The sequence below is a fragment of the Helicoverpa armigera genome, chromosome 9 (genome assembly GCF_030705265.1).
Source record: "Helicoverpa armigera isolate CAAS_96S chromosome 9, ASM3070526v1, whole genome shotgun sequence".
NCBI lineage: Eukaryota > Metazoa > Arthropoda > Insecta > Lepidoptera > Noctuidae > Helicoverpa > Helicoverpa armigera.
In genome coordinates this window covers 7,996,876-8,021,730 of record NC_087128.1, presented here as the reverse complement: position 1 = coordinate 8,021,730, position 24,855 = coordinate 7,996,876, and the positions used below count along the sequence as shown (strand labels likewise).

Below are 24,855 nucleotides of genomic sequence, written 5' to 3'. Positions count from 1 at the left end.
CATTCTTTACGTCTTGTTCTGTTCTTAGTCATAAATTTTGAGAGAGTTGCAATTAAAGAAAAGTTCTAAAGACTAAGTTCTTAATGCCGCCATCTCACCACTTATCATGCAATAATTCATGACGTCATTAATACCGCTTTAATAACAAACATAGGTTCGCTAATACCCACAAAATGTAAAGGTATGTTCACACACATTGTCGTTGTGCGCACGGATTTCGCCGAAGGCTTAGAAATTCGTGAGGTATCCTCGAAGATAGTGCACGGATTTCACTGTAGGTACCCGGAATGTATTCCATTTAAATGAAATCACAGTTGGTTGTTGATTGAATATTGAAGTGGCGCTTTGAACGGCCGGCTACATGAATGAGTTAAAAATATATATTTTGTAGTAGATATCAGTAATTCGATCTATTCAATTAAAACTTGAATTTCGAATAAAATATAATGGTTTTTAAGAAATTCATCAGATTTTTTGTTGAAGATTATTGAGAGATGATCTTTTGTTTGTAACAAAAATCCTACTAATATTATAAACGCGAAAGTTTGTATGTATGGATGTATGGATGTTTGTTACTCTTTCACGCAAAAACTACTGAATGGATTTTAATGAAACTTTACAATAATATAGCTTATACATCAGAATAACACATAGGCTACAATTTGTAAACATATTGTTCGAAATACTAAACCTGCGCAGACGAAGTCGCGGGCACCAGCTAGTTTTGCATATGTTTTACCTCACGCAGACGCTAAGACCATCTGAATGGGCCTAACAGCAATAGCAATCACACATACATATTTCAGAACTCATTACTCAACCCTCCACTGCTACCAACTACCAACTAGTACCAATCTAACAACCTTATCGTTCAAACGGGGTCTAAAGTACTCAAACCAAGATATCTAGCCGCTTTAATTGCACACATGTACGTCCGAGCCAGTGTCGGCTTAATTAAAGGAAGTTCGTACGAGTTCTAGTCCGTGCGAGTTCGAGTTCGTTATTATAACGAAGTGTTTGCGCTAGTTTGCATGACTATGGAAATTATGGACTGCACGCAACGAACGCCTTTTCTTGCCGCTCGCGTTTGAAGGGTTAAACTTGTGACGTATAGATACGTGTGTTGCCAACATTAAATATTTTATGAGAATCCTCTAATTTGCGTACGGGGTTTCGGAGATGTTCTCATAAACATAATTGTATGTATTACGGGTTGCTATAATTATACGTTATTACTAACTGGTAGGTAATTAAACATGCTGTATTGCGCACGGTACAAGCCATTACTGCACAGGTTTGATTACACCATAAACAAGCTATTAAATACAAAACGTTACCAATATTTATGAAACAAACCTCTTTGATTGATCACGAAGAACAATGAAATGTGAACAGCCAATTAATGTTTAATTAATTGAACAGATGAAAACACATAGGATTATGTAATCCTGAATTTAAACATACTGATACATAGCCATCGATTATGTAAATAGTAAATCCATAACAAGCCGGACCGTGATTGTATGCACAAGAGTTAATTAACGAGTGATCCAATAATCGAATCTCCGGACAGTCCGGTCCGGACGGCCGGACGGCCAATCCGGACTCGGACACAAGGCACGAGAGTCGTGCCTCGACCGTTATAATTGCATTTATTTTATTACCGTCGTAACAATTGTGTTACGGCGACAATATTAATATTGTTCTATGATTATTATTTTATAATATAAATTTTGTCCGTCTGGGAAAATGACGCGGTATTGGTGAAAGGCTTTTGGTGAAATTTCTTTCACCGGTAAATATTTGAAGGAAAATAACAGGTACTGTTTAAACACAGAAATATTTTTGTTACAAAGCTTTTCACAGTGTTCAATATTTTACTCTACCATATCAAAAAATATTCAACAATATTTTTAGAGTACTTAGGTACCCAGTTTGAGATGGTGAGGCTGATGCTGTGATCACCAAGAAACAAAAAACAAATGACTAATTTCACTATCAGCTTTTAACTAACATAAACTTAAGGACGAAATACAAAGGGTAAGAACGAAAACAAATACAAATATACAACAATGAAAACGATGTGTCAGTAAAATTGTTTGAGATACACAAAATTAATGTAAACAACATCCGATTTGCCTTGCGTTCCGCTCGTCATCAAAATTATGGGAAACTTCTAGATACGCTTTGTATCTGTCAATACGAAATCAGCGCAAAACTTTGCTCTTTGTATATCAAACTAAACTCTGCTATTGCTCGAACATTCAACGTTTCAATTTCTGGCTAAAACGCTTAATATATCTTAATAAGTATCTCAATCCCAGGACGGCATTTTATATCGCAATAAAACAAACAAGATTTTTGTTCGAGCCAATATTTCTTTTATGTTAACAAAGTTAAGGATTTGGACCATCTCAGTCCTCTGGGGAAAGTCCTTCTCATTAACAATGCAAAAAATGTATTACAAACTCTTTCTGTTTAGCATCTTCCCCCTCGTTCGTATTTCATAGAAAGTTTTGGCGACTGCGTTATGGGGACATGCACAGTTTCACAGAGACTCAATTCCGACGTTCTGTTTATTAATACACTAGCAGAATTCACTGTTTCACTAGTTCAGGGAACTACTGTAACTAACAAGTCTGTAGCTTTCAGTTGATAAAAGAATTTTCAGAATCGGCTCTGTTCACATTTTGATATATCTTAGGTTTCGCATAAGCCAGGTATTAGCAACAAAAACAATTTTCTAAGCATTAGAAAATATGCTACCCTATGTAAATACTGGCCAAAATTAGAAGCACTACTTTTGCCAAACACCATGTGTAAATTACGGCGAAAAAATATACGCTTAACCATAAGTTAGGCCGTTACACTCTACTGTAACAAGCTTAATAAGGACACGCCTGTAAGTCGACAAATCCCCAGAGATTGATGTCCGGCCAACATATTTCCTAAGCCACCAAATACCATGTTGTTGTTAGCATTAACGTTTATAGGACATATAAACACGGCCCACCCGAATTGGGGAGGTGGGACTAATTTAAAACGTTCCGCGACGCCATGATAGAATGACGCCATTATAGCTCAAAGGGTTTGCAGCAAAAAGATATTACAACAGCGAGATGTTCTGGTGTCGTTATAAATATAATAATTGTGTACTTTGCGGTAATGGTATACGATACGAGGATTTGGCGAACGAAGATAATATAATCGAGCAAGCATCTTGTGAAAGGAAATATTTTATTGTTTTTATTTCTCTAATCCTTTGACTTTTCTATACCTACGTCACTTATTTAAAAATAGCTGTTCTACAATTCGATTAATATCTAATTATCAAATTATTCAAGTGCAATTAATGTACTGTTTGCAGGTAGGCATATAAGATGAGATTTTTGGCATACTTTGGTAAATATTTACATCTACTACACTTGACTGCACCCCGAACTATCAAAATAGCAACAAGTAAAGGTTATATTATATTTGAACGCGTTTATTTGACTCCATCGCAATATATAGGGTAATTTGGCAAACAATAACCTACATTACTTACTAAGAACAAAGACTTATATCATATCACTATCCTAAGAAGTTATTGCCCACTTTCGAAATGTTCTCAGCTCATAACTTTGAACAAAGTTTAATTTCCGCATTCGTAACTTTAGCTGAAGCCGGTGATCTGTTACGGTCCTACCTGCTTTAAGATTCTCTTATGACTGTATTATAACGCAAATAACTTCGTTGAAAAGACAGTAACTCGCCAGAGATATGCGCTTCTCCTTAGAATTCCTTTAAGTGAATACATATTCATTTTCGAAAACTTTCATGTTCGTTTCTGAGGAACGCTCATGTTTTCATTAATACCCTTTTAATGTATTAACGTGTGCATTCGTTTTTCCGAAGTGATATTGAACTGATGTAAAATCGGTTGTCAATTAAACAAAATGTTAATTTTGCATCTGTATAGGCTAGATGTACTGTGTGTAATTACATGTACTTAACACCTTAAAAATATATTGAGTGTCCTTAAATGATAAAAATATTGCGCCATCCAATTTTTGTATGTGCCAAAAGTAATTTCTTTTAGTTGAACTACATTTCGGTAATTATATGCATCATTCATGGGAAAGTACTTAACTTGTTGACTACTAAAATAAAAATTGTCGCTCCTAGTCATAAATCCATTAATACTACCCATACGGTTTTTTGTAATAGACATAAGTTCACTAGTAGTACCCGCCACCGGGCTACCGGTTGAGGTATAGCGGCTTTAGTGCCAAACGCCTAATTGAAATCACGTTACATAGTCACGCACACGTGCTGTAAATCGCACCACACTGGCACGATGCCAGTTATCTGCCAGACTTTCACAATTTCCAACCGTAAACAACCTGTAAGTACTGAATTTTATGAAACCTACAGGTATTTTTTGGTCCGTCAATGCCAGCTCGAGAAACGCTACTTAATTGTATGATTTTCTTTCTTTCGTTATCATAACTCTTAAAATAACAATTCGAGCGAAAAAACCCCACTTTGTACAAACAAAGAAATAATTTAACTTTAATGATTACATTACGGTAGACGCCGTTGCTTATTACGCCATAATTAATACTCAACTTGTAAAGCCAAGCATTACTTAAAAACAGTGAATAATTAATTTAAGGCCGACAGCGGTCAACTTTGATACAAGAACAAGTATTAAAAAAACAACTAAGTTACCTTCCTTGATGGGATTGCAGTTAAACCTTTGCCGACGTTGTTAATACCTTTTAGTTTGAAACCGGCCGGCTTATTGAAAAGGGCAATACCTATAGGTAGGTATAGCTTAACAGACAGGTAAACATTTGTGTAGGAAATAGTAGGAATACTCCCTAAGTTGTCTGAAGTTTATTTTATTCAAACTAGTAGTCGGAACGGATTGTTTTTGTATGGTAAACTTTGTGTTTTAACTGGTTTCGAATTGCATAAGTAATGAATAGTTTAAAGTCATAAAGTAAATAACCACTAGAGAGCGCACTCGCCAATTTCTTCTAAGAACACTACTGCGGGCGGGGGGACGCGGCATAATCCGCGGCTGCTATTGGTCAGTTCACGGTCGCTACTAAAGGATCGTACTGATCGTAGCCTTATAGTACGCGCAAAATCACTAACTTTTGGCGAGCGTCGGGGCACTGTATGCGCAGTCAAGTGGTTTTATAGTCTTTGTTTAAAGTACACCAGAGAAAATAGCCAAGAATTCCAGAATTTTACCTAGCCGAAAATAAAACGTACTTAAAACCATGTGAAAAAAAATATACGAGAAGATCACAAGGAATCCTGTTTCTACTTCACCACACAAGCTGGGTGATCAAAGAAGTTTTTTTTTTTAAGGAGTTCCCAAACACTCACCATACATACAAACACGTATAAACGAGCGATTGTTTAAGTTTTCCAACTAATTAGGTGCTTACGATTACACGTCCGCTTCAGCTGACCTTTGTCGCACCTCGGACCCAATGAGCTGGCTTAACTCGCTGGCATTGAACGAGACCAAGCCATAAACAATGGAAAGGCTATAAATAGGAAGATCACTCAATTACACAGGACCTATTGAAGGTCGTATCTGTAAGCCTCTGAACAGTTATCCTTCAGTAATTTTGAACAGAACTTGTATAGATGACTATCTATAGACACTGAGAAAACCCTGCCATAGTCGGCGTACCTACCTATAGAGCTACCTACCTTCTGGTAGATAAAAGATTCTGATTAATGCTTGGTTGACCCTTTCTTTGAACACTTGATTATAACATGGAACTTAAGACATGAATGGATAGAAGACAGAATGCAATAGGCGGGCCCCGAACTCGTAACTAAACCTTTCGTTAGATAAATTGCATGCATTAGCTACAAAAATAACTCTAAAGTTTTCCTAGAAAAAAAATATTTTTTAAAACATAGTAAAATCTCGTACAACAACCAGTGCAGGCTTGCATCAATCAGCGTTGCAAATGCGGAGGATTTTCAGGATAAATACGAATGTAACGCGAGCTTAATGCAAAAGGATGGCATAACACGCTGTAGGATTACTGAATTTACAGACTGTCCCTCGAAGTTTGAATCATATGAAATAAACTTTATGATTTCAGACTGTGGGTAATTTTTTTAGGGGTCAAAATTTTGACAATTTTTTGTATTTTCAACGATTTTGCATTGTGTTTATAAAAAGTTAATTTTTCTTCTGCCCATACCCAAGTTCCATTTGATTTATTACCTAATTTTAAGCTTCATCCTGTATATAATGTCAAATGCCGTGCCTATTTCAGGAACCATCTTCTTTCAGGACCTGCAGACATCGATATCTACCAAACCAACACCTCAGCAACAGTATGCGGTCCGACGGAACTCTGAACGACATAAAAACTGGCCCAAATCACATCAAGACTTCATATCGATCCCAAGAAACTAATTTGAAATAAATAATATATCGCGTTCCTAATGAAAAGGTGGGTGCCTATATTTGTTTGCTTAGGCGGACGTTTACGGGAAACTTTGTAAGCCTGTAAGAACATATAACATGTAGAATGGTATCTACTTACTTCGGCGAAGCACTTTAGCTATTGATTTTAAGGAAGTAGCATAATTTGTTTGCAAGAAAATCTATTACATCAGGTCACGACTTCTGCAAGGTACTTTGTTAAAGTGACTTGAAATAGGAATAGGTACAAAAACCTATGATAAGCCTACGGTCGGAACAGAATTGTTACCCACAAAAATTTACTTGAAGTTATTTACCCCCCGGTTGTAACTTTCCTACTTTCTATGTAAAGAGTGGACCCAGTAAAAGATTGACTGTCAAAACAATAAAAGCTGAGACAGCAGGATTTAAAACCACTACCTATTCGAAGTATAATATCAGACGCAAGGAAGCTGTGCACCTAATGCACCATACCACTTAAGTTCGAACTTACTCCGGACGTATTTCGACGTCCAACGTTATGGCCGAGTCGCTCTGCGGAAAGTAAACTCGGCCATTACCACGCCACGCTTTGCAGGAATAAAAACTTAACGTTAAAACGCGAAGCATTGGTTGAACTCTGAGCAAGCAAAGAGGTGATATGAGTACGGGTACAAAATATAGATGAAATTTTTCGTTAATCGTTTATTAGTAATGAATAAAGGATGTAGTCGTTTGAGGACGTATTTTAAAATCCTATGTCCAGCCCCTTAGTTCTCTAAAATGTACTACAACTACTTATTCTTATGTACTCGCTATTCTCCCTATAAGTAAGTATACTCCCCTACTTACTCAGCTTAAAACCTTCCTTATCTAGTCCCTTATACAAAGTGTGTCAAACCTAAAATAATAACTGTATTATTTAATACACGTCGTTTAACACAAATAAAAAAAATAAAAATACGCAAAAGGAATGCATTCTTCGAACAAAGTAAATAATATAAAAATATGCACGAACTAAAATACCATTAATCTGTATAGATGGCTAGATGTGGCCCTGGCACGTCTGCACATTATGTCTCCATTTCATTTGGCTATTATACTTAGAGATAGAGAAAATAGCCGACTAGGCCGATAATCAGTCTGGATGACAATATTCTAAGACTATGAAACTACAAAAAATGAGAGTTCAAAATCAAGGGACTACCTTTCAAATATGTGTCTCTTGCTTCCGATGCTTGCTTCTCATCCCACTTGTCATTGGCAGAATCGTCGACGTTTGCATCGACATGGATCGCCATAAATAAAAATAAAATAGAATAGATGTGTCTTCAGTAATTCTTAAATTATAATTATAATAGCACGCAAAATATCTGTTAATTTTTAGGTGAAATAATTAATGCTGTGATTGGCCTCTGTGACATTATGTACATAAAAGCGAATACACTCTGTCAATTTCTATTTGACAGCTTAGCAGTAGTGCCAACATAACGACTAATTTCTTGAAGTGAAGGTGAAGAATTGTGGAATGTGAATTGAAAACAAATTCCTCTGCCCCCTCCGAAAGACTAGGAAAAATAATTTTAACTTTAAAAAAATAATTATCAAAATAACCAAACATGGTCCGCCGACAGCGTGATCAGAGCACCACAGAGGATGAAATCGTAATTGGTAAATAATCTAACCCTTGTTTTGTTGACATACAATACCAAACGCTAACAGTAATAATGAAAATGATAATTTATAGACACACCGCCGCTGAAAAAACATAAAAGGCATAAGCACAAAAAGCATAAGAAGAGAAAAGTAGAAAATGAATACGAAAGCGAATCGTCTATTGACGTATCGTACGAAGACGTGCTTGATAAGCCTTATAAAATTAAGGTGAAGGGACGCGACGTCCCGGGCACATCCGCAGCAGATCTTCTCAAAGCACAAACGATGAAGTCGTCATCTGACTCGCGGAGGTCCATACCTGGCTCGTCGTCAAGCACTCCACCGAAAGCGTCATCATCTAAGAAAAAGAAGAAGGGACGAGACAGTGGCACCTCTAGTGAAGAGGAACGATGGCTTGATGCTATAAAATCCGGAAAACTAGAAGAAGTAAGTGAATACAATTCTAACTAATTACACATATTGAAGTAAACGTCTGCTAGATGTAATGCAACTTTATTCATATTTCAGGTTGATGAGGAGCTCAAAAAAATAAAGCCTAAAGACCCAAAAATGATGACAGCAAGACAGCGAGCCATGTATGAGCGAGGCACAGATAAAGAGACCAGTCCTGGTGGGGAAGTACTTCTTGCACTCCCATCAGGTTACAAAGAAAAGGTCATGACAGAAGAAGCAATACAGAAAGCTGCTTTGAAGTCACAGAAACGAAAGCAGCTGGCTGACGAAAAGAGGGAGAAGGATAAGAAGAAAACAATGGACAGACTTCTTAAAAAGCAGGAATCAAAACTAAAGAACATGTCTAAAGGCAAACCTATCAGAAAAATAGAACCAATGATTGTTTACAAAAACAATACTAATGAGATCTCACTGTCATTACCCCCTGGTGTACCATTCCCATTGGAAAGGAAAATGCCCATTGACCCACCAAAACCTGTGAAGTGTGGTGTGGATGGGTGCAACAATTTAAAAAAATACAATTGCTCTAAAACAGGAATTCCTTTATGCAGTTTAGAATGCTATAAAAGAAACTTGATATCAACACAGACTATTTAAATAGAATAAGGCTATGTATGATTATACATGTTCAAACTAATTACTGTTTATCATTCTATTTTCTTTATAAGATTACAATAGCATGCAGCACAAGTTACAGTAAAGATACCAAAACCCGCAACACTACTACCTCTAACTGAACTACTGCCTCTACTGGGATAAATTATATGTTACTCTAGAAGAGTGTAGTTTCAGTATATGCCACTTTTTACTTTTTTACAAAGAATCAGCAATAGATTTAGAAAAGCTTTAACTTTAATGGGGCTTTGTGCAACTGCCGGTTTTTTTCGTCTGCAACTTCCTCTGAATAGGTAGTTACTTTGGTCAGATTACTTAGGAACCTGTTTCTGAAGTCGATAAGAAACTACTTCCAATCCAACACCCAGGATAAAGCAGCCTTTTTCTGTCTCGAGGTCAAACTTAATCCACGACTCGATCACACAAATCGATAACAGGTACTAACCGTGACCACGGTTGGTGCAATTCAGCCGAAACATCGGAAAATGTGTCGTACATTTATACATAATATCGCGTGAGTCCCGATTGTTTGTAAATAGTGGGTACATAAAAAACTATGTACTCTCGTTTTTTCTACTACTCAAATATCTGTAGTATACTGGATCACTGTATGTGGGTATTTGTAGAACTATAAATAAAACGAATAAGGACAGCTAAACAGTGAGCATATTATATTTCATAAGGATATAATAAGTTATAAAGTGTAATAAATTTTACAATAACATCATTTTCCACTCAAACGGCTTCTTGAAACCAGTCTTGCAATGTACTAGGACATAGGAGGGATTCCTTATCCAATCTCGTTTTGTACAACAACCGACATTAACACTATTCTTTAAATTCAATCAATTTAATTAGCCTCTAATTACATTCATCATATTTATTAGCTAGATCTATGTTGACATCGTGAATGAAGAACATCTTTGCCGTTTGTGAAAAAAAAAACAATCTAATTTATGCACGATGGCTTATGTACCTTTACACACTATGGAAAATTTACGACAATATTCAATAAGAAAGTCTTAGTACTTCTGTAATGCTGCTCAATAACACTAATATATTTATTTGTTTAGTGCAACTCTCTTTTTATATAAAAGTAATGTGCTTAGCACTATTACCCTATACCTCTTATTAAAGTCTAATGGAACAATAAAATATCAGACTAGAATGCTTAATAATCTGAATAACCATATAACCATTCCATCTAATTTTCATTCCATTATCAATCAATCAATTACAATCGCATCAGCTACATAATTTGGCAAAATCATACACACCATGAACTTACTGGTACTAAAAAGTAAGAATTTGGAAGCGTGCAGCCGACTGCATCTGCCGACCGCACGTGCTACATCCACTCTACTGGTTTGTATGTATTTACATGAAATTGTTTGGTGTTGGAGCAGGAGCAGCATGTGCAGTCACCCTCGTATATCAACCGATTTCATGCAGTTACTGCATGTGCACTCGACAGTTGCAATAGGCAACTCGCTTCCAAAACGTACTGTTAATTAATCAGAACAACTTTATTTCTACCAATTCAAACTACCTCTTTCTTTCATGTTCTCCTATTTGTCTGTATTTACATTCAAATACCAAGTATATTCCAATCAAGTGACAATCCTTATAAGTAGTGCAATGCAGTAATCCATTACAATATATTTCAAACACACATTACCCTATCATATTTGAATAGTGAAAATTGCAAATATGTATTGAATAACAGACACCAATTATTAAATAGACCTTTCAAATCTAAGGCATAGGAGTAAATCTTAAATAAAAGTTTGTATTAAATTATGAGCTTCATCCACTAAAGATGCTTCAGGAACAAGATTCTAATACTAGACAACATTCATTTGGCAAATCACTTGAGCTGTGTAAATTGTGTGATCATAATAAGCGTAAAATTACTTATTATATTAGAATTACGACATAGATGTACTGCAAAGCTTGTACACATTGTTTCACATACAATCTTAGAGAGTACTTTACATTATTTTACACTTGTATAACCTTATAATGCAACATTAATTAATGTACATTTGATTGTCTGAAGACACCCACACTCCTGCCACTAGTGACTCCTGGTTTTATCTATTGGTTAATTTTACACATGAATAACAAATACTGAGATTTTGTAAAATACATTTATGAATCGTATACTAGACATCAACCACATTGTTTTATGAGAGAGGAGTTTACACTACAAACAGTGCAGACTGAATTGTGAATCTAAGATATTTATGTAATCCTGCGTCTTATTTAGCACTTCTAATGTCATGTTTCTTCTATTATTTTCTGCTAACAGAATATACTCACTAGACACAGAACAGACACAGACACATAGTATTAGCAGAAAGTTGTCCATAGTATGATCTGACTATAATCATAAATGCCTCATGCCATTTTCATTCCTTCACAATCAAGAGAGCCATGGGAAAATGGTCAAATTGACCAACATTGAAGAACATGGCTCAGATAAGTCTACAGACCAAAGCAGGGCAGCCAGCAAAATGGCAAAAAGAAGCCAGCCTGGTATCAGACATTAGTCCGTTTCGAGCTTCGAAGGCGCGCCAAGCCCGACTGTAACCGCTAAGATTGATTATTCTGCTTGTTCGACCTGAGTCGGGCTAAGCCGGACCGCTCCTCCTCCTCGTCACTAGTGCACGAGAGGCCGCCCACTGCGCCGCGCGAGGACGTCGCTTGTATTAAATCTTGATCAGGTCCATTTCTGCTTTCATATAGCAAAATGCCCAATGTTTCCTCATAAATCCTTGCTTCAGGGAATTCCACCTTGGTGTGTTTCTTGTCTGTTGCATAGACAATGGATGTGCAACAGACCTCAGCGCATTTCTTGCCATGTCCAAAGAATGACCAGCAGCAGATTTCATTTGATCCAATCACATCCTTTATGAATAGCACGCGGCCACTGAAGCGCAGAGAGAGCTTGTCAAACAACTCGATATTCTTTAACAAGTTGTCATCTGATGTGCTTGTGTAGGAATATTTGTTGTTGTGTCTATTGATCAGGAGCTTGACAACAGGCTGTAAAATAAATTAAATACACATTATTACAAGTTAATAATTTGGCATAAAATAAAACTACGGTTTCTTATGTAGTTACTTATAACTTCTTTTATCATGTGTTTGCATATAAATTAATTAATACCTTCGAAGTTGACATAATCAGCAGTTGTTCTTCTTTGTGAGAAGTAATCAAAGGAACTCGGCAGATAGGTTCCGCTTCCCTTTCTTTCTTTGCTAATGCCTGTTGACAGGACTCGGTGAGCTCTTCAATCAGGAAGTATTTTGCTTCTGCTAGAAGTTCCATAATCTCGCGGTAGCTGTCTGGTAGGGCTACGGTGCCGTCTCGAAGATAATTCAGAATGGTGCCAAAATGTTTTCCACAGCGGTCAATAAGTATCCACCCTGTAAACAGCAAAAACATCGATGTAGTGGGATTTTTTCATTTCTATACCAGAGAAAACCTTTTTGGATGTTAAATAAAACCATTCTTCGAGATAATTTTGCGCATACCTTCTGAATCTGTCAGTACCTCCATCCTGCCACTGAACATGGTTCTCAACATATTATCACTCTTGGTAAGTGTACCGATAGTTGTATAAAACAGCGTCCCGCCCACGTTCAGCTTCACGTACTGCGACGGGCTGCCTTTTATCAATGTTTTGTGGTCGCCCGACATTTTATCAACGAAATACACTTGCGATGCGTATACCAATACAAGTTTTGCAAAATATGACAAGGATCGAAATAGGGATTATTTCGACTTATGATACTATATTCGCATATTTTACTACATTTCAATAATCACTGATAATAGAAATGTATTTAATTAAAAACCAATAAATCCCGTAAATTATCACCTATATTTACCCAAAGACTAAAGAGGAGAGCAGAAGAGTAGATAGATAATATATCAAAAAGTAAATAGTGCACAGACATTTAGTAAGTTACTATTGATTGTCTATTATATACCGAAAACTCATCGCTAATTTTAGTCGATTTCAGAAAAATAGGCTTAGTTTCAGGGAAATATATTTTATGAAATAGCAACATAATAGAACGTCTTAAAGTTAAAAAAAAAGGTTTCTAAGCATTTTGTAAGATCAAAATAATTCCTATTGAATTATCCTAAGCAATGTATTTTTTTGTATTTATGTTATTTAATGAATAATATTTACACACTGTCAATTTTAATTGATAGATTATGCTAAATTCTAAACTCTTCATACGGAACTGCCTAAACAAAGATCACACCATCTGGGAATCAAACCCAATCCCTCACTATGCTCACTTATTCAGCTACTTATATCGACAACCAGGTAGTAATGTCCGTAAGCACTAAATTAAATAATGATGACTTAATACAGGGGATCTAAGTTAGTTATTCAAAAAATATAAAATAACAAACATATAACTTTTATTTTTAAGTACATATATAAAATAAAATATAATCTCTTAAATCCTATTTAATGAGACGGCAATATTTGATTCGATTGTTTCGTCTTTTAGATTGACAGTCATATAATGGCTTCGATCACGTCGACCGAACTTTTGGGCATCTTCTAACGTTTCTGGTAACTTTACGTTCAAAGTTTCTGGCAGCAAGTACGACGTTAATACACCGCCGAATAGTGTCGTTACTATTAAGATGACACTTGGATATCGAGCATCAAAACGACGACCCTAGAAAGACGACGAATTACGATTATGTAACTGCAAAATCATATTTCAATAAAATAATTTATACCTCTTGGACAAGAAGTGAGGGAAACCATTGTAAAACTTACCAAATATAAAATATATGGCGCTACTGCACCAGCTCCACCACTGACTACGTTACCTAAAGACATTCCTGATTGCCTGAGGCACGTTGGGTAGAGCTCCATGTTAAACAGATTTATTATGTAATATGACATTGTTATTACGAATCTAATTATTATAACCAAGGCAGTACCCAACCATGGATTCTTTAGCCAGCCTATATTATCTGCAATAGGATTTTAGGATTAAATTTATTTTGATTAAATCTAGTTGTAGAAGTAGTTTTTTCAGTTACTGGCTTTAATGCGGTACTTACAGATATCGCGGTAGGCGTAGACTACCCACAATAATGTTGTTAATGCTGTTGAAATGACTCCCGTAAATCGTCGACCGATGCGATCGGCAAGCCACGATGCAACAAAATATCCAGGAATTTCAGCCAAGGACTGCCACGCGAAGTCCAAGAATGGGTTTGCCAAAGACTTTTCCGCAGAACTTAATAAAACGACTGTGTAGTTGACAGAAACGGCAATCCTGTGATATAACAAAAAAAAACTTAAAATATATAACTCTGCATGTTGCGTACTTTACCACGAACTTACCATAATAATAGCTGTAAGATCGTATTGACAGCTAATCGCCAGCCAGAAAATAATGCTAATGGTCCCAAGACTTCTGCGTTATTGGTTGTGGAGAGATCGCTTGTTAATATATCGTTTTCTGTAGTTGCACCAAGAGTAGTTTTATTCACTTTGGCTATAAGCTTGAGTACTTGAACACATTTCTTAAATTGTCCGTTAACCCAAAGCCACTGTGGAGATTCTATGAAATTCCTGGAAGTTAAAAGGTTTATACCTAAAATTGAATGCTTGTAAAATATGTAACTACCTATCATGAAAAATAGTAGCATAATTACCAAGACCAGAACAAATATGGTAACTGAGTTGCTGTTGTGATAACAACAAATACTTTCCAACTTCTTAACCACCAGTACAATAAAGGCATTAAACATAGGCCAAAACTAGTTGCAACTAATCTTAGCTTTGCAATGTTAGCTCGTCGTTTTGGAGATGATATTTCTAAAGAAACAATCGATGCACTCTGTGTGACACACCATGATGGTAGAGCCGCTATAACGCATCCAATTGCAAATATAATAAACGAAGAACTAGCTAACACTGACAGAAAGCGACCAATTATTAACATAGCCAAAGAAATTACGTATGTTGGTTTTCGTCCATATCTGAAACATAAAATAATTTATGTTATTTCTAGCCTACCACAGGGACTATTGGACGCATTTAAGAAAACAATCGCACAGATTTGCTTAATTCATCTATAGTCTCCCTAAAGGATAACATGACTTAAAAAGTGATCCGAGAAGATAAAATTAATAGAACCGTGAACGATTGATTCCGACTTCAATAAATTTGGGTCGCTAATAACGAATGAAAAAGGTTAAAAGTAGCCGTGCAACCCAGACGTTAGCTACATGAACACGTCCCAAATCTGTCTGCCGCTATCTATAGAGTGATAAAAACTTTTATGATTTCACAGTACCTATCATAACATTGTTCATTTTTTATCTAGTTGGTGCTTGACAAGTCAAAAATAATGCTTACTCACACATCGCCAAACCACCCAAAAAATAATGATCCAACGGTTTCTCCAATTTTACTGTATGCAAAAATATTTGCTACATATATTTCATTTTCACAAACCCAATCATTATCGGAAGGGACTGTTGTTTCAAACCAAGTTCTATCATAATCATATATATTACATTCTGAAAATAATTAAATGCATTCAATTCAGCTTACGATATACGAGTATGTTGAGAATTAAAATAATAAGGCAATTAAGACTATAGCAATTAATTAAAACATTGGAAAAAATACCTTCAGTTATATTGTTTCCTCGATTAGAATATACTAAACAGTCACTGAATTTATTGTTTCCTGCTGCGTCTTCAACACTAAAACAAAAAAAAACAATAGGTAATGAAAATAAAATATTTAAAATTAAAATATAACTCTCTACTGATCATTACTAAAACATCAGCTTACGTTGGAATGTATTTCAATTTCCATGAATGTTCACTTTCATTTGAAAGTTTCTTAGGAATTTTGCACATGTGCGGAGTAATTGTAAGAGCTAAAACTATATTATTAAAGGTCATGGACCACAATCCTGCAAGAATTATGTTATAAAAAATATCAAATTGTATTTGAAACGTTCCATCTTGCCCGACTTCTGATATCGCACGATCGTACACTGAATCCATCCTACTAGTATCACTCTCTTACTACGATTGGTACACAAGCACCGTAGAGTTTAAGTTATAATAAGATAAAGATATCGATGCACACTATTTACATAAATATCCGTTATCTATAAAACAGCCTTTGCTTATTTATCAACTCTTTTATCGTTATACCATTAATATGTTGTCTTGTAGTAATTATAAACTATAATTAGTAGTATGAAGTCAATTCCTACTTCCCAGATAATTATTAGTACCTACTAACCGTTTCGCGCGGTTTCAACGCTGCCTGTAACACTTCCCATTAAGGTAGCTCACTAAGGTTAAAAAGTGTTAGGCTATAGTCTTCGCTAGGCTAGGCAAGATTTTTCCGAATATAGTTGAAGTTGTAGACATCACCACATGATCTGTCGAGCCTTTTGGCCCAGCCGATTAGGTCGGTTTCCATGATGCAGCTGAATACCTAAGTGTTTTGCGCAGTTACCCAGGCAACCCGATAGGCCTTTGTAAGTCTCCGATTTTCTGGCTTCTGACTACCCGTAACGCCTGCCAAAGATGTTCAAAAATGACAGCCGGGACACACCGAGTTATCGTGCCTTCCGAAACACGGGAGAACTCGTCATGACAAGAGGGTCACTCATGCACTGACCGACCGCGCCAAGCGATGATTAACCTTATGATCGATCAATCCGCGTGGTTTTGGCATAGCCACGAGCTCTTCTGGAGATCATAAATTATTATAATTGTATGAAATGCTCATAATCTAGCTACGTGAATGTTGAAGATTTCGCAATGATTTTTAGCGACGATATTTTTTATTTCATTATGTGTTTATTGTAATATTGTGCAATTTTATTGATTGTCTAGGCTACTTAAATGCCTAAGATGTAGTTAAATTTTCGCCACTGTAATTATTTTCGTGCATTAAACATTGGTATATAACTCATGGTTGATAGTTTATTTTTTAAAGTTTCTTGGAGAAGTATGTACGACAATTATTGAAAACAATCATAACTCGCAGAATTATCTTCGTGATTGACTGACCTGACTTTTTAATAGAAACTTTTGATGATACAAATTGTGGTGAAACTGGACAGGGAGTTACGTAGATGAAGATTACAATATATATATTTATCGTTATAAGGTTAAACAAAGAAAATGCACTAGTTTGAATTTTATATGCAATGTTCTCAGATGTTTTTGTGGTATTGATAAATTCGGTATTGATGGTCACACTATTACATATGAGACTAAAATGTTTATTTTCAGAAGAGCGATTCAAGTAAAATAAAATTAACGAATTACTAAATGATGTTTTACTACTTTAACAGTAATATCTAATGATAATAAGTTACAGTGTAAAATGTTAAAAAAATATATGAATTCATTTTTACAATTGAGCTTAATTTAGGGGTAAAATAATTTTAATTTCTGGCAATACTGTTCTCGGCGGTTGACTGACTCGGGTTAGCTTGCCGCCTGCGCGTTTTTCGGAGGTTTTCGCGCCTCAATTATTTATTTTATGTAATTATAATTCATGTTTATAACATTCCAACATGGGTGCGTATTTGTCTGAGCCCGTTACAGAAAAAGTGTCCAGCGATGAAGCTAACGATAAACTTGAGTGCGGCGCAAGCTCCATGCAGGGATGGCGTGTCAATCAAGAGGTACTATATTGTTTCGATCATGATAGTTTATTTCAGTCATTCCGTACGCCGATGTTTATTGCTATACAATCATCATCGCCACATCTCGGTGATCAGATAATCATCTACAGTTCTAGCATTGTGATACCATTCGCGGCCTGTGCTATGCTATGATTTCTAGGCGTTTTACTATGTCCAATGTCCAATGCACGATCTTATATTTACCGAGAGATTGAAACCGCAAAAAAGTAAATAGACGCAATCACTCTGAAATCATTGCTTGTAATCAATTCTAACTACATAATAGGAATACTCCCAAGTATAATCCTACTTTCTATAGCTGTTATATCCGGTATTGTTAACAATTACCATCAAAAACTATCACGAGTGTGGAATTTATAGTAACAAGTTGATTGTGAATACTTTTAGGATGCACACAACACAATTCTGGAGTATGATGTGAACACATCACTGTTTGCTGTGTATGATGGGCATGGGGGAGCAGAAGTGGCCACATATTGTTCCCAAAATCTGCCGAATTTCATTAAAAACACAGAGGCTTACAAAAGTGGTGAGCTCACGAAAGCTTTGGAAGATGCTTTCCTTGGATTTGACGCTACTATTGCCACCAAAGAAGTTATGGACATCCTAAAGGAGTTAGCTGGTAAGTTTATACATATTTAAGAAATGTAGTATTTATGTTGAACAAATTATTTAAATATACAGCTCATACAGGTTAAAATCTGATATTTTTTATTGTGTTTTATGAAATCTTGATGTTGCAAATAACCTATAAAATTGTACTGTGATTGTTTTCATTTAATATTTAGAGGTTATAGTGTCAATACTGTCGCACAGATGAGAATGGTGGAATACACTTAACAGTATTTGAAACAGTTATTGATAAATCAATTGTATTGAACAAAGTTTTACCTAGCAGTAATCAAACCATTTGAAATTTATTGGTTTGAGTTCTCGGAATAGGACAATGTGGCAGAGGTCAAATGTTTGCATAATGACTTAGAATTGTGTACTTTATCTTCAATTTTGAACTAACATAAGTCATAGAACTTCAAGATGTTAATATTTGAAAGTAGAATATTAAAATAATATCAAATATTTTAGGTGAAATCAATCCACCAGGTCCAAGTGACAATGAGGAAGAATCTGAAGATGACAATGTGAGCAACTTATACCAAGAGGCGAGACTCCCATTACAGGTAACTTACCCTGAACCTATTACAACATACATAGGTAATATACAAATCATAAAACAAACTTCTTTGTAGCGGGCTGCTTGAAAAGTTTTAAGTCTATCTATTTCTGTATGAAACCTTGGCGAGTGGCTTGACGAATATTGACCGAAAAACTATTTTAAATTGCCAGAAACTTGTGTCTTCTACTGTAATATTGTTTTTCATGACAATCCCAATGACTGCTGAACCGGGATCTCTTACCTAAGTCTGAAAGCTGAGCATTTTGTACTGGAGATTATTTTCTATATTTAACTTAGTTTTCCTTAATGTTATAGTTTTCATTTCCTGGTTTTTATAATAGATGGATACTGTATTGAGTGTTCAGCTATATTATTTTTAATTTCCATTACTTAACAGGAAGTATTGGCTAAGTATGAGAACAAGCTGAGCACTCTTCATCGTGCACGTCTCGGAGACACTGCTACTCCACTGTCTCCATGCCTTCGCGCCAAGAAGAACACAGAGGAAGCCGGTGGTTCAGGTACAGATGCAATATTTTTTCTTATTGTAGCCTAACATTTTTTTAGTTTAACAAAGTTAATCCATACTAACACTCACCAGGGTTTTATTTCCTAATTCATACTTACTGGTGCTATTTCCCATTCCTTCTCAGTATGAGATGAGGACTATATCCTGCAGTTTTATTAAATAGGCTGGTCATTTTTTCTAGGAATAAAATAAAATAAATATGTAGGAAATTCTCAATAAATTAATGTAATTGTGTCCTGTTTTAGGTGCAGGAGGATCAGGTTCAAGTTCTGGCATAGCAGTAGCAGCTGGCTCCAGCTCAGAACAGCCGGCTGTAGAAGCATCGTCCAGCAAGAATGGCTTGTCCTCTACTAAAGAGGTTGCAGAGGGCAGCAATGCCGATGAAGACACTGGTGGTGTTTCCTCTACCAACTCCAATGAAGAAGATAAGGATGTGAATGGAGAAGTGAGTTTATTATTAAAGTTTTGGTCACATAAGACATTGAATGGTTTCATTTATTGTAGTCCAAGAAATTGGAGATTGAATTTAAACATCTTACATCAGTTAACAGACTTTATTTATTTAAGGTATCCACCAGTGAGCCTGCTGAGAAAGCCAAGGAGCCTGTCGCAATGGAGGTAGACAAAGCCAACTCCACAGCCCCAGACAGTTCGGAAGATAATTGCCTTCAGCCAGAGCAGAGCGGTGATGCCAAGAGCTCAGTGGCTGCAGGCAACGGTGCTACTTCTGAAGCCTGTAATGGAGAGGTCACAGACTCTAAGCAAGTTGATGGTGAAGAAAGTAATATAACCTCATCAAATGGATCTGCCACACCTGCTAAGGGTAAAGCCAAAGGTAACTTTACAATAGAGCAAATAACTATATTTCCATTCATATTTTTGTCCAGCAGCATACAATTTGTAATGGGTTTCAGATAAAACAGCAGCAGTATCAAGTTCAGATACTAAAGGGCGCGACAGGCCTAAGAACGCCAAGATCAGGCGTGCCGCTGCCGCCGTCTACGAGACATTATTGCGTCAAGCGGCAGAGGAAGATGATGACGAAAGTGACTCCAATGACGAAACCTTCGAAGGAGGAGAGATCAACTCATCTGATGATGAGAATGTAAATGGTGTGGAGGAGTCTTCAAATGATGGTGAGTACTTTGATAAAAGAAAAGAGGAAGAAACACATTTCATGCGTGGTCAAAGGCGTGGACATGATTTTTGGTAGGTAACATGCCAATTCTTGAATGTTCTGCAGGAGATGGAGAGGAGGATGAAGACGAGGATGAATTGGAGGCTGAATCAAGTGATGACGATGGAGAGGAGGATATCTCTATGAATGAGGAGCCTGGCAATGACAGTGGTTGCACGGCAGTTGTGGCATTGCTCAGGGGTAAGTTCTATACATGATATAACTTGACAAGCTTATACATGTCATAAGTACATGTTTAATGACCTTCTATTTCCATTTTTACAGGTAATGAACTTTATGTAGCCAATGCTGGTGACTCGCGCTGCATCATATGCCGAGAAGGCAAAGCGATAGATATGTCAATAGACCACAAACCAGAAGACACCCCTGAGCTCGAAAGAATTAACAAAGCTGGTGGAAAAGTCTCGAATGACGGCCGTATTAATGGCGGCCTTAACTTATCGCGTGCCATTGGTGACCACTCATACAAGCAGAATAAAGATTTGGGTGCGAAAGAACAGATGATCACTGCATTGCCTGATGTGAAGACGTTAACGATTGACCCAGAGAAGGATCAGTTCATGGTGCTGGCATGTGATGGTATATGGAACTTTATGTCTAGTCAAGATGTTTGTGACTTCATTCTGCCGAGGTTAGCCGAAGGTCGAGAGAGGTTGTCACAGATCTGCGAGGAGGTATGTATCACAATCTATTTCAAACTGCTAAACCTTGACGTATTTGGAATATAATACAAACGCCATAATGTAAAAAAAAAACAGGTAAATAATAATAATGTAATAATGTTTTGCGCAGATGTTCGACCACTGCTTAGCGCCGAGCACAATGGGCGACGGAACCGGCTGCGACAATATGACAGCTATTATTGTACGGTTCAAAGGCGGCGTAATCAGCGAGGTAGGACAGCACACAAGTAACGCGGAGGGAGCCAAGAAACGTGCCGCTGAAGAAGAGCACAACCAAGAGGAACAACAGGACTCGAAAAGGCAAAAATTCGACGATCCCCTCTCAAGTTCAGTAGTGACTTCAAGTGTCTAAACATTCAAACATAGACAAAAGTGTTCAAGCCACGCATAGTATTGTGAAATGTATGGTGGAGACTTTGTAATTTAAATTATGATTAATAGACAGGTCATGTCACGTAAGGGTTTCATCGAGCATATTCTACTTATTAATTGGTAATTATTTATCATTTATATTGAGCAATATTTTGCTACAAAAATCGCCCTCGTTTTTTGATGAAAATGTGTATGAAAATTTTGTCGTGTCGATAATGCTTCATCCGGGTTCGGCTCGGCCCAGTGTTTACTCGCCAGTGTCTTTAGATATAGTTGTTTTGAAATAACTCGATTTGTAGACATGTAGACGTACAGACAAAACATAGCAATTCATTATGCATGCACATAGTTTCGTTGACGTAGAGCAAAGTCAGCGGCATGGGATCAGACACCAACGCCACAACAGTCGACTGTTTATCTAAACTCGCGACTTTTGAATAATTTCAAGCATTTATATATTAAATGGTAGGTAGTTTGTTGCAATTGATAATGTGATTGAAACGTAAACTTACTACAAATGTGCGACTGGTATTTGCATTACTAACGCGTAAATTGTAGTAAGTGTACTGTTAAGAGGGAGGACTAATGATAAATTCCAGAACTGATTGTTGACGATAGCAACTAGTAAGTAAGCTAAGCTGTAAGTGTAAGTTACAGAATTTATTGTGTACGATCTAATTATTTTGAATCCCACTTTAATTATTATAAAGCAGAGTAAAGGTTATTTTTTTTGTTTTTGATGCTAGAATTGGCATTTTCGTTCTCCGTTTATTATAATGAAACTCAATATAGATTCTAGTAGTATCTGAAAATAAGATGATTGCTTAAAATAATATTTTTTGCTAGAATTTGTGAGTAATAAATCTTTAATTTGTTTTCGTAAAGGCAGCATTGACTTGGTGTACAAAACTCACATTATCAACGATTTTTTTGTTGATGTCGCTACTATTTATTGTTTTTCGACATTTTATAAAAGAACTTTTTTGTTTTTTGTAATTACGAATAAAATGAGTACTTTACTAATTTAATAAATTGACTAATAATCCAAAATTGGCTCATTAAATTTGAAATCAACTCTTTGTTTTCAGTTAAGTCTAAAAAAGGGCCCATTTGGAGTTATTTGGTGTTTGGTAAATGTATAATTATGACATTGGCATGTTCCTACATAAAATTAAATGTTATAAAATTTGGAATCAAGGAAATGTATGTATATTTCAATTGTTTATCTGTGTTACTCTGTAGTAATAAGTAGTTCATATTTTTGTAATCACAGGTATTGTAAAATAAACTTAATTCCTACTTAGTTTTGTGATTAAGTTGACATATTATTCCAAATTGTGACTTACTTTAATATAAATAATTTATCCTTTCAAATTCAAGCTAATTCGGATAACCCCATAGTAATAATGACATTGATTTACAGTTTGAATATAGGAACTGTGTTAATTACATGTGTGTTTCAGTGAAAATTACATTTTTACAGACTGAAAAATAGTTTCATTTTCTTTCTAAAGAGGATTTCCAACTATTTATAACTCCGTGTGTATTCTTAACGTGAAACCCGTAATTACTATTACTATGGAAAAAGGTTTATAATAGGTATATAAGTTTTATTTATTTTGTTTGTGGTTCAATTGAAATTGAATTTCACCAAAAATAAAGTGAAGAATATTAAGAACTTAGTGGGTAGATAAAATCAACATCAGAAGTTCAACGATATTATATCTTTTATCTTATTTGCGTCAAGTACTCAATGGTTTCCATTTGTGTGGCTTCAAGAATCTGAAGAGCGTCGTATTCGCTGTCTAACTGTTCTAGTATCATTGTCTTATCGTTTATCTCCGCCTGAAAATTAAATAATAGTAAAGCTTTTTATGAATTAATTTGATTACATCCTTAAGGCCTTGTCACACTAGTAGGTAGGTTGCGAATTCGCATCATTTTCATTGTGCAGCTGCAGCGTGTCCGTTGCGCACCCGCTCCGCCCCGCAGCCTAACCGCTCGTAGTCCGTAAGTGTGATAAAGCCCTAAGTAAGATATCAATATTTTTTCTGGGTAGTAGAGTAAGATTTATTTATGTAACAACCCAGGTCAACGAGTCATGAATACAGGAGAAAATAAAATAAATATTAGGAACTTCCCAAGGCAACTTACTTGTAGTTTGGCTTGCTCCGCCTCCCTTTCTTTTGAAATAGACTTTAAAAGGTTCATAGAACCAATAGCCGCCATTTTTTTCTTCTCGACATTATCACCAAGCTCCTTTAGAACCTCCAGTAAACTGTTGATTATTTTTCCAAAATCTTGAATCTCTGAAAACGGCTATGTTGTGTAATTGCGTTCGGAAGCGTTGAGGGTTCGAGCTCCTAATATTAGCGTTATTGAAAGGCGTCTGTAATGAGCAGGGACTCAAGGTTCCAAGGGGTGTATTTTTATAGATTTAAACACAAATACCTGTCTACAATTAGAAAACTGAACCTCTCTACTCTGTTACTAACTTGTGTCATAGTCCTTGCATGTTTCCTTTAAATCCTCAGTTTCTTTCAAGACATTAGTTTCAATCACTCGAATTTTGTTTATATCGTCATAATATAAATGAACCTTCTGCAATTCTTCTGCCATTGTAAATTTTATTGTATCTACAAACAGTAGAATAATATTAGCGAAATTGCTTTCAAAGGAATTTAGATTGAAACAAAATCTCAGAACTTGAAACTTTATAATAGGTTGCTAAGCAACTACTCCAAAACATTACGATTAAATATATTTTTTTAATAGGCATACTCATTACACGAGTCGTTTAATTGTCGTTAAGAACAATATTCGTAGCGTAGCCAGCTGAGGTGTTAAGAAAGTACATAATATGATGAAATTATCTATTTAAGAAAATTACGATGTCAACAGTAACAGCTTTTTTGGTAAGCCCGCAGGGTACCTAAACCTTTCAAAAATAGGAACGCATTGTTTTAGTATCTGTCGCTTTCTTCGTGG

The 24,855-nt window shown here is 36.0% G+C and overlaps 5 protein-coding genes across 7 annotated transcripts; 2 read left to right on the top strand and 3 right to left on the bottom strand.

Annotated features, from left to right (window-relative positions):
* Positions 1–7,902: 7,902 nt before the first annotated feature.
* On the top strand, positions 7,903–9,194 carry LOC110370001 (INO80 complex subunit B). Its single transcript, XM_021325685.3, has 3 exons — positions 7,903–8,098; positions 8,175–8,530; positions 8,612–9,194. The coding sequence occupies exons 1-3, from the start codon at positions 8,047–8,049 to the stop codon at positions 9,152–9,154; spliced, it is 951 nt and encodes a 316-aa protein (XP_021181360.3). The 5' UTR covers positions 7,903–8,046; the 3' UTR covers positions 9,155–9,194.
* A 626-nt stretch (positions 9,195–9,820) lies between these two features.
* Positions 9,821–13,101, bottom strand: LOC110369927 (BTB/POZ domain-containing adapter for CUL3-mediated RhoA degradation protein 3). Its single transcript, XM_021325566.3, has 3 exons — positions 12,713–13,101; positions 12,345–12,604; positions 9,821–12,220 (listed from the first exon to the last, which is right to left on the bottom strand). The coding sequence occupies exons 1-3, from the start codon at positions 12,876–12,878 to the stop codon at positions 11,768–11,770; spliced, it is 879 nt and encodes a 292-aa protein (XP_021181241.2). The 5' UTR covers positions 12,879–13,101; the 3' UTR covers positions 9,821–11,767.
* Positions 13,102–13,587: 486 nt separating this feature from the next.
* Positions 13,588–16,296, bottom strand: LOC110370020 (solute carrier family 22 member 21). Its single transcript, XM_021325709.3, has 8 exons — positions 16,027–16,296; positions 15,859–15,935; positions 15,587–15,746; positions 14,877–15,203; positions 14,563–14,793; positions 14,277–14,494; positions 13,987–14,186; positions 13,588–13,882 (listed from the first exon to the last, which is right to left on the bottom strand). The coding sequence occupies exons 1-8, from the start codon at positions 16,242–16,244 to the stop codon at positions 13,655–13,657; spliced, it is 1,659 nt and encodes a 552-aa protein (XP_021181384.3). The 5' UTR covers positions 16,245–16,296; the 3' UTR covers positions 13,588–13,654.
* Positions 16,297–17,660: 1,364 nt separating this feature from the next.
* On the top strand, positions 17,661–23,359 carry LOC110369939 (uncharacterized). 3 transcript variants are annotated; one of them, XM_021325582.3, is made up of 10 exons: positions 17,661–17,890; positions 18,299–18,533; positions 19,013–19,089; positions 19,483–19,606; positions 19,860–20,059; positions 20,182–20,449; positions 20,529–20,750; positions 20,828–20,992; positions 21,077–21,486; positions 21,605–23,359. In XM_021325582.3, exons 1-10 carry the CDS (start codon positions 17,780–17,782, stop codon positions 21,845–21,847), a joined length of 2,055 nt encoding a protein of 684 aa, XP_021181257.3. In that variant the 5' UTR covers positions 17,661–17,779; the 3' UTR covers positions 21,848–23,359. The 3 variants fall into 3 exon arrangements, with proteins under 3 accessions (XP_021181257.3, XP_021181258.3, XP_021181256.3); XM_021325583.3 differs by having other exon boundaries at positions 18,995–19,089; positions 20,858–20,992; XM_021325581.3 differs by having other exon boundaries at positions 18,995–19,089.
* Positions 23,360–23,467: 108 nt separating this feature from the next.
* Positions 23,468–24,599, bottom strand: LOC110369942 (intraflagellar transport protein 20 homolog). The gene is made up of 3 exons (XM_049839323.2): positions 24,363–24,599; positions 24,022–24,176; positions 23,468–23,712 (listed from the first exon to the last, which is right to left on the bottom strand). Exons 1-3 carry the CDS (start codon positions 24,484–24,486, stop codon positions 23,596–23,598), a joined length of 396 nt encoding a protein of 131 aa, XP_049695280.1. The 5' UTR covers positions 24,487–24,599; the 3' UTR covers positions 23,468–23,595.
* Positions 24,600–24,855: the final 256 nt, after the last annotated feature.